At 60.8% G+C, this 14184-nt stretch overlaps 1 protein-coding gene across 1 annotated transcript; it reads left to right on the top strand.

Moving 5' to 3' along the window:
* The first annotated feature begins 443 nt into the window (after positions 1-443).
* Positions 444-9245, top strand: PGLYRP2 (peptidoglycan recognition protein 2). The gene is made up of 5 exons (XM_065859260.2): positions 444-530; positions 4357-5166; positions 7252-7462; positions 7535-7829; positions 7912-9245. Exons 1-5 carry the CDS (start codon positions 482-484, stop codon positions 7912-7914), a joined length of 1368 nt encoding a protein of 455 aa, XP_065715332.1. The 5' UTR covers positions 444-481; the 3' UTR covers positions 7915-9245.
* The last annotated feature ends 4939 nt before the right edge of the window (positions 9246-14184 follow it).

Below are 14184 nucleotides of genomic sequence, written 5' to 3'. Positions count from 1 at the left end.
ACACCCCATGCACACACATGTGTGCACTCCCTGCACAAGCACACGCACCTTGTGCACACACACATATGTATGCACACACACCACATGCACACACACGTATGTTTGCACCTCCTGCACATGCACACACACGTATGTGTGCACCCATGCACGAGCACACACACAAGTATGCACACACCCCATTCACACACACGTGTGCACCCCCTGCACAAGCACACACACCTTGTGCACACACACGTATGTACGCACACACACGTGTGCACCCCTGCACAAGCACACACACCTTGTGCACACACACGTATGTATATACACATACATACATACATAGCCCCTTTCCAGCCCCTCACGTGCGCACATGCAAACACACACACGTGTGCTGCGGAGCTGCCCCTCCCTGTGTCCCCGTGTCCCCGTGTCCCCGTGTCCCCTGTCCCCGCCCCCACGGGCAAAGTCCAGCGGCACACGGGCCCTGCGGCGCGGCACCATGATCCCCTGGCTGCTGGCGGCGCTGAGCCTCTGCACGCCCGGCACAGGTAGGGACACGCCGGCACACGCCAGCACACGCTATGGCTGCTGCCACACTCCACGACATGCTAGGGCATGCGAGCACACGCTATGGCTGCTGTCACACTCCACGACATGCTAGGACACGCCAGCACACGCTATGGCAGCTGTCACACTCCATGACATGCCAGGAAACGCTATGGCTGATGCAACACCCCGCAACACGCTAGGACACGCCAGCACACACTATGGTTGCTGTCACACTCCACGACACGCTAGGACACGCCAGCACACGCTATGGCAGCTGTCACACTCCGCGACATGCTAGGACACGCCAGCACACGCTATGGCTGCTGTCACACTCTGCAACACGCTAGGACACGCCAGCACACGCTATGGCTGCTGTCACACTCTGCAACACGCTAGGACACGCCAGCACACGCTATGGCAGCTGTCACACTCCATGACATGCTAGGACACGCCAGCACACGCTATGGTTGCTGTCACACTCCGCAACATGCTAGGACACGCCAGCACATGTTATGGCTGCTGTCACACTCCACGACATGCTAGGACACACCAGCACACGCTATGGCAGCGTCACACTCCATGACATGCTAGGACACGCCAGCACACGCTATGGTTGCTGTCACACTCCGCAACATGCTAGGACACGCCAGCACATGTTATGGCTGCTGTCACACTCCACGACATGCTAGGACACGCCAGCACACGCTATGGCTGCTGTCACACTCCATGACATGCTAGGACACGCCAGCACACGCTATGGTTGCTGTCACACTCCGCGACACGCTAGGACACGCCAACAGGTGCTATGGCAGCTGTCACACTCCACGACATGCTAGGACACGCCAGCACACGCTATGGCAGCTGTCACACTCCATGACATGCTAGGACACGCCAGCACACACTATGGTAGCGTCACACTCTGCAACACGCTAGGACACGCCAACACATGCTATGGCTGCTGTCACACTCCATGACATGCTAGGACACGCCAACACACGCTATGGCTGCTGTCACACTCTGCAACATGCTAGGACATGCCAGCACACGCTTTGGCTGCTGTCACACTCCATGACATGCCAGGACACGCTATGGTTGCTGCCACACTCTGCGACACGCCAGGACGCGCCAGCACACGCTATGGCTGCTGTCACACTCTGCAACACACTAGGACACACCAGCACATGCTATGGCAGCTGTCACACTCCACAACACGTTAGAACATGCCAGCACACGCTATGGCTGCTGTCACACTCCGCGACATGCTAGGACACGCCAGCACACGCTATGGCTGCTGTCACACTCCATGACATGCCAGGACACGCTATGGTTGCTGCCACACTCTGCGACACGCCAGGACGCGCCAGCACACGCTATGGCTGCTGTCACACTCCGCGACATGCTAGGACACGCCAGCACACGCTATGGCTGCTGTCACACTCCGCAACATGCTAGGACACGCCAGCACACGCTATGGCTGCTGTCACACTCCGCAACACGCTAGGACACGCCAGCACACGCTATGGTAGCTGTCGCACTCTGCAACATGCTAGGACACGCCAGCACACGCTATGGCTGCTGTCACACTCCATGACATGCTAGGACACGCCAGCACACACTATGGCAGCTGTCACACTCCACGACACGCTAGGACACGCCAGCACACGCTATGGCAGCTGTCACACTCCACGACACGCTAGGACACACCAGCACACGCTATGGCTGCTGTCGCACTCCACGACACGCTAGGACATGCCAGCACACGCTATGGCTGCTGTCACACTCCATGACACGCTAGGACACGCCAGCACACGCTATGGCTGCTGTCACACTCCATGACACGCTAGGACACGCCAGCACACGCTATGGCTGCTGTCACACTCCATGACACGCTAGGACACGCCAGCACACGCTATGGCTGCTGTCACACTCCACAACACGCTAGGACACGCCAGCACACGCTATGGCTACTGTCACACTCCATGACATGCTAGGACACGCCAGCACACACTATGGCAGCTGTCACACTCCACAACACGCCAGGACACGCCAGCACACACTATGGTAGCGTCACACTCCACAACACGTCAGGACACGCCAGCACACACTATGGTTGCTGTCACACTCCACGACATGCTAGGACACGCCAGCACATGCTATGGCAGCTGCAGCACCCCACAACACACCACAACATGGCGTGACATACTAGAACATGCCACAACATGCTGCAACACCCCACGACACGCTAGGACATGCTGGAACATGCCATGACATGCTGCAACACTGAACAACACACCACAACATGCCAAGACATGCTAGAACATGCCACAACATGCTGCAACACCCCATGACACGCTAGGACACGCCAGAACACGCCATGACACGCTGCAACACCCCACGACACCCTGTTTGGGTTCATTTGCCCTATTTTGGGGTGCGTTTGCTCCATTTTGGGGTACGTTTGCCCTTTCCCGGCTGCATTTCCTCCACTCGGGGTGCATTCACCCTGTTTGGGGCACATTCACCCGGTTTTGGGTGCTTTCATCCCGGTTTGGGCGCATTCACCCAGTTTTGGGTGCAATCGTTTTGTTTTGGGTGCTTTCACCCAGTTTTGGGTGCATTTGCTCGATTTTGGGGGTGCATTTGCCCTTTTCTGGGTGCATTTGCTCTTCTCTGGGTGCTTTGACCCTGGTTTGGGTGCCCCCGCTTTGTTTTGGGTGCATCCATCCTGGTTTGGGTGCATTCGCCCTTTTTTTGGGTGCATTTCCCCTTGTTTTGGTTCACTCACCCAGTTTTGGGTGCATTCACCATTTTTTGGGGTGCATTCACCCTTTTTTGGGTGCATTCACCCAGTTTTGGGTGCAATAATTTTGGTTTGGGTGCATTCACCCTGTTTTGGGTGCGTTCATCCTGGTATTATGGGTGCATTCACCCTTTTTGGGGGTGCATTCACCCAGTTTGGGTGCCTTCACCCTTTTTTGGGTGCATTTGCCCTGTTTGGGGTGCATTCACCCAGTTTTGGGTGCAATCATTTTGGTTTGGGTGCATTCACCCAGTTTTGGGTGCATTTGCTCTAGTTTTGGGTGCATTTGCCCTTTTTTGGGTGCATCCATCCTGGTTTGGGTGCATTCACCCTTTTTTGGGTACATTCGCCCTGTTTTGGGTGCATTCACCCAGTTTTGGGTGCATCCAACCTGGTTTGGGTGCATTCACCCAGTTTTGGGTGCAATCATTTTGGTCTGGGTGCATTCACCCTGTTTTGGGTGCATTCGCCCTTTTTTGGGGTGCATTCACCCAGTTTTGGGTGCAACCATTTTGGTTTGGGTGCATTCACCCAGTTTTGGGTGCATTCACCCAGTTCTGGGTGCATTCGCCCTTTTTTGGGGTGCATTCACCCAGTTTTGGGCACAACCATTTTGGTTTGGGTGCATTCACCCAGTTTTGGGTGCATTCACCCTGTTTGGGGTGCATTCACCCAGTTTCGGGTGCATTCATCCTGTTCTGGGTGTACTCGCCCTTTTTTGGGGTGCATTCACCCAGTTTCGGGTGCATTCATCCTGTTTTGGGTGTACTCGCCCTTTTTTGGGGTGCATTCACCCAGTTTTGGGTACAACCCTTTTGGTTCGGGTGCATTCACCCCTTTTTGGGTGCAATCATCTTGGTTCGGGTGCATTTCCCCTCATTTTGGTTCACTCATCCAGTTTCGGGTGCATTCTCCATTTTTAGGTGCTTCCCCCCCATTTTGGGCCAATTTCCCCCCATTTTCTCGCACCCCCACATTTTAGGCGCACATCCCCCATCCTCACACCCCCATGTGTCCCCCCCCAGGCCTCCCCCCACGCCACATGGACTCCATCATCCGCATGGTGGAAGCCCTGGAGTCACCCCATGCCAACGTCACCGTCACCATCGCGGATCTGGCGTTAGCACTGGGTGGCTGCAGCACCCCGGGGTGCCGTGCGGTGCTGGGAGAACCCCCCCACATCCCTACGGCGCCCCCGGCGCTCAACCCGGATCAATGGCAGCTCCTCACGCGGCTCCTCCACCGCGACGGCGCGGTGCTGGCGCCCGACGGCTCCACCGTGGCGCTGGGGCCCCTCCTGGCCGGCATCGCGGTGGGGTTGAGGCGGGCGGGCGAGGGACCCATCCTCAACGCCTCCGTCGATCCGCTCTTCGCCGTCACCATCGCCGAGGCCTTGGGGACGTCGTTCCTCACGGCGCGCGGCGGTGACGGCGCCACGTTGGGCCCCGGTGGCTGCTGGGACGACGTGGATGACCCCCAAAATTACACCCTGCTGGGACCCCCGTCGCTCGTCCCCGACGCCGTGGCCAACGGGGCGATGGATGGGGTGCTGCTGGGCAACCGCTTGGCTGGGGATCCTATCCGGCTCGCCAAGCTTCTCCGCGACTACTACGGGACTGGCAATGGCACAAAGGAGGGGAGACCGCCCAGCAGCTACCGGCGGCGGGATTTTGGGGTGCTGGCGGGGCCGGGGAAGCTGGAGGAGGAGGTGCTGGCCATGCTGAGGGTGCTGCGGGTGCTGCCGCCCACCCGGGAGCTGCTGGAGGACGTGGGTGCCGAGGAGGAGGTCGCCATCGCTCGGCGCGCGGCGCGGGACTTCACCGAGCGCTACGTGGGTAGGGAGGCGGAGCCGGGGGGAGGTGTCACGTCTGTCCCCAACCCTGGGGTCCCCAGGGGCACCTCGGTGGAGGTGGCGCTGGAGGGAGTTGAGCTCTCAGAGCTGCTTGGGGACATGGGGCCCAGAGGGGTCAGGTGACACTAGGGTCCTTGGGGGGGCACCCACTGGTGGCTTGGACACCGGGGTGTCCCCTGGGTGTCACCGCTGAGTCCCTTGGGTGTCGCCACTGTGTCCCCCGGGTGTCACCACCATGTCCCCTGGGTGTCACCACTGTGTCCCTTGGGTGGTGGCCCCTGGGTGGACACCAATGTGTCCCTGGGTGTCACCACTGTGTCCCTTGGGTGGTGGCCCCTGGACGGACACCAGGGTGTCCCCTGGGTGTCACCACTGTGTCCTTTGGGTGGTCACCACCATGTCCCCTGGGTGTCACCACTGTGTCCCTTGGGTGGTGGCCCCTGGGTGGACACCAATGTGTCCCTGGGTGTCACCACTGTGTCCCTTGGGTGGTGGCCCCTGGACGGACACCAGGGTGTCCCCTGGGTGTCACCACTGTGTCCTTTGGGTGGTCACCACCATGTCCCCTGGGTGTCACCACTGTGTCCCTTGGGTGGTGGCCCCTGGGTGGACACCAATGTGTCCCTGGGTGTCACCACTGTGTCCTTTGGGTGGTGGCCCCTGGATGGACACCAGGGTGTCCCCTGGGTGTCACCACTGTGTCTTTTGGGTGGTCACCACCATGTCCCCTGGGTGTCACCACTGTGTCCCTTGGGTGGTGGCCCCTGGGTGGACACCAATGTGTCCCTGGGTGTCACCACTGTGTCCCTTGGTGGTGGCCCCTGGGTGGACACCAATGTGTCCCTGGGTGTCACCACTGTGTCCTTTGGGTGGTGGCCCCCGGATGGACACCAGGGTGTCCCCTGGGTGTCACCACTGTGTCCCCTGGATAATGGGGTCCTGGTCATCTTTTTGTCCCCTGGATGGCCACTGATGTGTCCCCTGGATGGACACCAATGTGTCCCTGGGTGTCCCCACTGTGTTCTTTGGGTGGTCACCACTGTGTCCCTTGGGTGGTCAACACCATGTCCCCTGGGTGTCACCACTGTGTCCCTTGGGTGGTGGCCCCTGGGTGGACACCAATGTGTCCCTGGGTGTCACCACTGTGTCCTTTGGGTGGTGGCCCCTGGATGGACACCAGGGTGTCCCCTGGGTGTCACCACTGTGTCCTTTGGGTGGTCACCACCATGTCCCCTGGGTGTCACCACTGTGTCCCTTGGGTGGTCACCACCATGTCCCCTGGGTGTCACCACTGTGTCCCTTGGGTGGTGGCCCCTGGGTGGACACCAATGTGTCCCTGGGTGTCACCACTGTGTCCTTTGGGTGGTGGCCCCCGGATGGACACCAGGGTGTCCCCTGGGTGTCACCACTGTGTCCCCTGGATAATGGGGTCCTGGTCATCTTTTTGTCCCCTGGATGGCCACTGATGTGTCCCCTGGATGGACACCAATGTGTCCCTGGGTGTCCCCACTGTGTCCTTTGGGTGGTCACCAATGTGTCCCTGGGTGTCACCACTGTGTCCCTTGGGTGGTGGCCCCTGGATGGACACCAGGGTGTCCTCTGGGTGTCACCACTGTGTCCCCTGGATAATGGGGCCCTGGTCACTGTTTTGTCCCCTGGGTGGTCACCACCATGTCCCCTGTGTGGACACCAGTGTCCCCTGGGTGTCACCACTGTATCCCTTGGGTGGTGGCCCTGGATGGCCACCACACATCCCCTGGGTGTCACCACTGTGTCCCCTGGATAATGGCGCCCTGGTCACTGCTTTGTCCCCTGGATGTCACCAATACGTCCCCTGGGTGGTCACCACCATGTCCTCTGGCGTGTCCTCCATAGATGGGTCCCTGCTCAGACACCACCATGTCCCCTTGGTCGACACCCCCCTGTCCCCAACCAAGGGCCACCCTGACACCCCACATCCCCCCGCTGAGCTGACCCCAGGAGGACACCCCCCTGTCCCCACCCGTGGTGTCCCCAAGCTGGTCCCCAAGCATCCATCACCACATCCCCTCCCTCCCCTTCCCCACAGAGTGCCCGGCCATCGTCCCCCGCTGCATGTGGGGCGCCCGTCCCTACCGGGGCACCCCCAAACCCTTGTCCCTCCCCTTGGGCTCCGTCTACATCCACCACACCTTCTCCCCCGGCGCTCCGTGCCGCAGCTTCGCCGCCTGCGCCCGCGCCATGCGCGCCATGCAGCGCTTCCACCAGGACACACGCGGCTGGGACGACATCGGTTACAGGTGAGACCCCCACCCTGTTCGCCGCCTCCCCGGCGCCGGCGGCACCCGGTTGACCCACCGGTGTTTTGGTAGCTTCGTGGTGGGCTCGGACGGCTACGTGTACCAAGGGCGCGGGTGGCACTGGGTGGGCGCCCACACCAAAGGCTACAACAGCCGTGGTTACGGCGTGGGTTACATCGGGGACTTCTCGGCCGCCCCGCCGGACGCCGACACCATCGCGTTGGTGAGGGATGAGCTCCTGCCCTGCGCCGTGCGCGCCGGGCGCCTCCGCCATAACTACACCGTGCGCGGCCACCGGCAGATGGGTCACACCGATTGTCCCGGGGAGTCGCTCTTCCGTGAGATCGAGACCTGGCGCGGCTTCGTGGTGAGAACCGGGCTTGGTGGTGGCATCTCCGGGGGTTGGAGGTGGTGCTGGGATTGATGGGGGTTTCTTTTCTCTGCCGCAGTGAGGATCAGTCCCGCAGGTGCTGGGCTGGATGGGTGCTGGTGATGTGGGTGATGGTTGACGTGGACACCGATGGATGGCAACCTGGGGGGATGTTGGACCGAGGGGACACCGGTCCCGTGGGTGCCAGATGGACCTGGTTGTGATGGACCCAGTCCCATGGGTGCCAGAAGGACCAGGGTCAGATGGACACCAGTCCAATGGGTGCTGGAAGGACACTGGTCCCATGGGTGCCACATGGACCTGGTTCTGATACACCTGGTCCATGGGTGCCAGGTGGACACCAGTCCCATGGGTGCCAGATGGATCCTGGTCCAGATGGACCCCAATCCCATGGGTGCCAGATAGACCTGGTTCTGATAGACCCAGTCCCATGGGTGCCAGATGGACCCTGGTCCAGATGGACCCCAGTCCCATGGGTGCCAGATGGACCCGGTTCTGATAGACCCAGTCCCATGGGTGACAGAAGGGCACTGGTCCCATGGGTGCCAGGTGGACCCTGGTCCTGATAGACCCAGTCCCATGGGTGCCAGATGGACCTGGTTCTGATAGACCCAGTCTCATGGGTGCCAGATGGACCCTGGTCCAGATGGACCCCAGTACCATGGGTGCCAGAAGGACACTGGTCCCATAGGTGCCAGGTGGACCAGGGTCAGGTGGACACCAGTACCATGGGTGCAAGATAGACCCTGGTCCTGATAGACCCAGTCCAATGGGTGCCAGATGGACCCTGGTCCAGATGGACCCCAGTCCCATGGGTGCCAGATGGACCCGGTTCTGATAGACCCAGTCCCATGGGTGACAGAAGAACACTGGTCCCATGGGTGCCAGGTGGACCAGGGTCAGGTGGACACCAGTACCGTGGGTGCCAGATAGACCCTGGTCCTGATAGACCCAGTCCCATGGGTGCCAGATAGACCTGGTTCTGATAGACCCAGTCCCATGGGTGCCAGATGGACCCCAGTCCTGATAGATCCAGTCCCATGGGTGCCAGATAGACCTGGTTCTGATAGACCTGGTCCCAATGGTACCAGACAGACCCTGGTCAGATGGACCCAGGTCCCATGGGTGCCAGATAGACCTGGTTCTGATAGACCCAGTCCCATGAGTGCCAGATAGACCTGGTTCTGATAGACCCAGTCCCATGGGTGTCAGGTGGACCAGGGTCAGATGGACACGAGACCCATGGGTCCCAGATGAAGCCCGGTCCCATGGGTGCCAGACGGACCCCAGTCCCACGGGTGCCAGACGGACCCCAGTCCCATGGGTGCCACCAGCCCAACCCAGTCGCCACAGACCACCCAAAATTCCGCCCCAATAAAGTCAGTGCCAGGACGTCGGTTTTGGGTGGTTCCTGGAGGGGGAAACTGAGGCACGGGGTGGGGGTGGTTGGGGGGTGATGGGAGAGGAGCCGGGCACCCAGGACCTGCTGCAGGGCCGGGTGCTGCGGCACCCCAAGGTGGCCACCCAGCACCCCGAGGTGCCCACCCCACAGCACCCAGGAACTGCCACCTTCAGCAGCCGTTCACTCTGAAACCTAATGATGGTGTTTAAAGCAGATGCATGCAACCAATCACCAGGGTACCCAGTCCCCCCAGAGGGGTGGCCCAGGGTGGGGTGACCCTTCTCAGGGTGTCCCCAACTGTGACCAAGCCCAGGTGAGAGTGCAGATCCCCCGTTCACTCTGAAACCTAATGATGGCATTTAAATCAGATGCATGCAACCGGCAACCAGAGTATTCAGCACGCCCCGGGGGGTGTCCCATGGTGGGGTGACCCTTGTTGGGGTGTCCCCAGCCATGGGTCGGGCTGAGGCGAGAGCTCAGATCATTCGTTCACTCTGAAACCTAATGATGGCATTTAAAGCAGATGCATGCAACCAGCAACCAGAGTACTCAGTGCACCCCGGGGGGTGTCCCAGGGTGGGGTGACCCTTGTTGGGGTGTCCTCAGTCATGGGTCTGGCTGAGGTGAGAGTGCAGATCCCCCGTTCACTCTGAAACCTAATGATGGCATTTAAACCAAATGCACACAACTGGACACCAGGGTACTCAGTCCCCGCCAGGGGGTGTCCCAGGGTGGGGTGACCATTCTTGGGGTGCCCCCAGCCATGTCCTGGCCTGGGTGGGAGCTCAGATCCCCCGTTCACTCTGAAACCTAATGATGGCATTTAAACCAAATGCACACAACTGGACACCAGGGTACTCAGTGCCCCCTGGTGGGTGTCCCAGGGTGGGGTGACCCTTCTTGGCGTGTCCCCAGCCATGGGTCTGGCTGAGGCAAGAGCTCAGATCATTCGTTCATTCTGAAACCTAATGATGGTATTTAAATCAGATGCATGCAACCAGCAACCAGAGTACTCAGTGCAACTCGGGAGGTGTCCCAGGGTGGGGTGACCCTTCTTGGGGTGTCACCAGCCATGGATCTGGCTAAGGCGGGCTCTCAGATCCCCTGTTCACTCTGAAACCTAATGATGCCATTTAAACAAAATGCACACAACTGGACACCAGGGTACTCAGTCCCCACAGAGGGGTGGCCCAGGGTGGGGTGACCCTTGTTGGGGTGTCCCCAGCCATGGGTCTGGCTGAGGTGGGAGTGCAGATCACCCGTTCACTCTGAAACCTAATGATGGCATTTAAACCAAATGCACACAACTGGACACCAGGGTACTCAGTTCCCCCCGTGGGGTGTCCCATGGTGGGGTGACCCTTCTTGGGGTGTCCCCAGCCATGGGTCTGGCTGAGGTGGGCACTCAGATCACCCGTTCACTCTGAAACCTAATGATGGCATTTAAACCAAATGCGCACAACTGGACACCAGGGTACTCAGTCCCCCCCCACGGGGTGTCCCATGGTGGGGTGACCCTTCTTGGGGTGTCCCCAGCCATGGGTCTGGCTGAAGTGGGCACTCAGATCACCCGTTCACTCTGAAACCTAATGATGGCATTTAAACCAAATGCACACAACCGGACACCAGGGTACTCAGTTCCCCCCGTGGGGTGTCCCAGGGTGGGGTGACCATTCTCGGGGTGCCCCCAACCATGTCCTGGCCCGGGCGGGAGCTCAGATCACCTGTTCACTCTGAAACCTAATGATGGCATTTAAACCAAATGCACACAACTGGACACCAGGGTACTCAGTTCCCCCCGTGGGGTGTCCCATGGTGGGGTGACCATTCTCGGGGTGCCCCCAACCATGTCCTGGCCCGGGCGGGAGCTCCGATGACAGCATCGGGGCAGAGGCGGAGGGGAGGGTGTGACTGAAACTCCCGCCCGGTCACATGGGGAACCCGCCACAGGAACCGGGGCGACCGCGGCCCGGGCCCGGAGGAGCCGAGGTACCGCGGGGACACGGGGGGACGCGGGGGGACACGGGGGGACATGCGGGGGGACACACGGGGGGACACACGGGGGGACACACGACACCCCGGGGATGCACAGGGGATGGGGGGCGATTGGAAGGGGGCAGCAGCACCCTGAGGGTTCCGGGGTGCTGCAGGGGGCGCTGTGGGTGATGGGGCACAGTGAGGTGCTGCAGGTTGGGGTGGGCACCCCAAAAATGCTCCCGCACCCCCCTACCCCTCCCCGGGCACCTCTGCAGCTCAGCTATAGGGTGCTGCCCCCCCAAAATCATCAGGCACCAAAGCAACGTGCACCCACATCTCACCCCCACCCCGGGGTGCTATGGGGCGTGGGTGCACCCCCCACCCTGTGCTGCACTCCTGGGTGCACCCTGGGGTGCGGGGGGGGGGGGGTCCCCAGGGTGGGGGTTGGGGTGCAGGTGGCGGGAGGAAACGCGACGGTGGCGCCAGGGGAAATGTGGGGGTGACGGAAACATCCGGCACCCGCCTGCGCCCGGGGCCCGGGTGGGGACGTGACACCTGCCACCCGTGTCACCCGTGTCACCAAACCCCCAGCTGCCGCACCCCCGTGTCACCCCGCCCGGGTGGGGATGGCTGGTGTGGGGGTGACATGGGCGGGGGCACCCTGGGGATGGGGACACCCACAATTTGGGGACCCCTTGGTGCATAGGAGCACCCAAGGGACATGGGCACCCACTATCTGGGGACCCCTCAGTGGGTAAGAGGACCCTGGGGGTGTGGGCACTCACAATTTGGGGACCCCCCTGGTGGGCAAGAACACCCTGGGGCCATGGGCACCCACAATTTGAGGACCCCTTGGTGCATAGGAGCACCCAAGGGACATGGACACCCACAATTTGGGGACCCCTCAGTGGGTAAGAGCACCCTGGGGATGGGAACACCCACAATTTGGGGACCCCTTGGTGCATAGGAGCACCCTGGGGACATGGGCACCCACAATTTGGGGACTCTCTGTTGGGCAAGAGTACCCTGGGGATGTGGGTACCCACAATTTGGGGGCCCCTTGGTGCATAGGAGCACCCAAGGGACATGGGCACCCACAATTTGGGGACCCCTCAGTGGGTAAGAGCACCCTGGGGATGGGGACACCCACAATTTGGGGACCCCTTGGTGCGTAGGAGCACCCAAGGGACATGGACACCCACAATTTGGGGACCCCCTGGTGGGCAAGAGCACCCTGGGGACATGGACACCCACAATTTGGGGACCCCTTGGTGCATAGGAGCACCCAAGGGACATGGGCACCCACAATTCGGGGACCCCTCAGTGGGTAAGAACACCCTGGGGCCATGGGCACCCACAATTTGGGGACCCCTTGGTGCATAGGAGCACCCAAGGGACATGGACACCCACAATTTGGGGACCCCCTGGTGGGCAAGAGCACCCTGGGGACATGGGCACCCACAATTTGGGGACCCCGTGGTGGGCAAGAGCACCCTGGGAATGTGGGCACCCACAAATTGGGGACCCCTTGGTAGGCAGTGGCCCCATGATTTGGGGACCCCTTGATGGCGGGGACACCCTGGGGATGTGGGCACCCACAGTTTGGGGACCCCTTGATGGTGGGGACACCCTGGGGATGTGGGCACCCACAATTTGGGGACCCCTTGGTGCATAGGAGCACCCTGGGGACATGGGCACCCACAATTTGGGGACCCCTTGGTGAATAGGAGCACCCTGGGAACATGGGCACCCACAATTTGGGGACCCCGTGGTGGGCAAGAGCACCCTGGGGATGTGGGCACCCACAATTTGGGGACCCCTTGGTGCATAGTGGCCCCATAATTTGGGGACCCCTTGATGGCAGGGACACCCCAGAGATGTGGGCACCCACAATTTGGGGACCCCTTGGTGCATAGGAGCACCCTGGGGACATGGGCACCCACAATTTGGGGAGCCCTTGGTGCATAGGAGCACCCTGGGAACATGGGCACCCACATTTGGGGACCCCTTGATGGGGGGGACACCCTGGGGGTGTGGGCACCCACAATTTGGGGAGCCCTTGGTGCATAGGAGCACCCTGGGAACATGGACACCCACAATTTGGGGACCCCTTGATGACCCTGATACGGGGACCTGGATTGGGGTGCCCTGAATGGGGGTCCAGATATGGGTGCCAAATAGGGGTGCCCTATAGTGGGGTGCCAAGGTAGGGTCCCTGCTCATGGGTCCCTGGATGGGGACACCCAAATTGGGGCACCCGTATGGGTGCCTGGATGGGGAGACCCAAAATGGGGCACCCACATGGGGTCCCTGGGTGGGGGACACCCAAATTGGGGCACCCGTATGGGTCCCTGGATGGGGACACCCAAATTGGGGCACCCATATGGGTCCCTGGATGGGGACACCCAAATTGGGGCACCCGTATGGGTCCCTGGATGGGGAGACCCAAAATGGGGCACCCGTATGGGTCCCTGGATGGGGACACCCAAATTGGGGCACCCATATGGGTCTCAGGATGGGGAGACCCAAAATGGGGCACCCATACGGGTCCCTGGATGGGGACACCCAAATTGGGGCACCCATATGGGTCTCAGGATGGGGACACCCAAATTGGGGCACCCATATGGGTCTCAGGATGGGGACACCCAAATTGGGGCACCCATATGGGGTCCCTGGATGGGGACACCCAAATTGGGGCACGCATATGGGTGCCTGGATGGTGACACCCAAATTGGGGCACCCACATGGGGTCCCTGGGTGGGGACACCCAAACTGGGGCACGCATATGGGTCACTGGATGGTGACACCCAAATTGGGGCACCCATATGGGGTCCCTGGATGGTGACACCCAAACTGGGGCACCCATATGGGGTCCCTGAATGGGGACACCCAAAATGGGGCACCCACATGGGGTCCCTGCTCGTGGATCCCTGGATGGGGACACCCAAATTG

This window comes from Patagioenas fasciata, chromosome 32 (assembly GCF_037038585.1).
Source record: "Patagioenas fasciata isolate bPatFas1 chromosome 32, bPatFas1.hap1, whole genome shotgun sequence".
Classification (NCBI taxonomy): Eukaryota; Metazoa; Chordata; class Aves; order Columbiformes; family Columbidae; genus Patagioenas; species Patagioenas fasciata.
This window is presented reverse-complemented; position numbering and strand designations above follow the sequence as displayed.

Coding starts and splice junctions, on each gene's coding strand:
- PGLYRP2 (XM_065859260.2), top strand. CDS start 482: ATGATCCCCTGGCTGCTGGCGGCGCTGAGCCTCTGCACGCCCGGCACA. Junction 531..4,356: donor CCTCTGCACGCCCGGCACAG/GTAGGGACACGC, acceptor GTCCCCCCCCAG/GCCTCCCCCCACGCCACATG. Junction 7,463..7,534: donor TGGGACGACATCGGTTACAG/GTGAGACCCCCA, acceptor GTGTTTTGGTAG/CTTCGTGGTGGGCTCGGACG.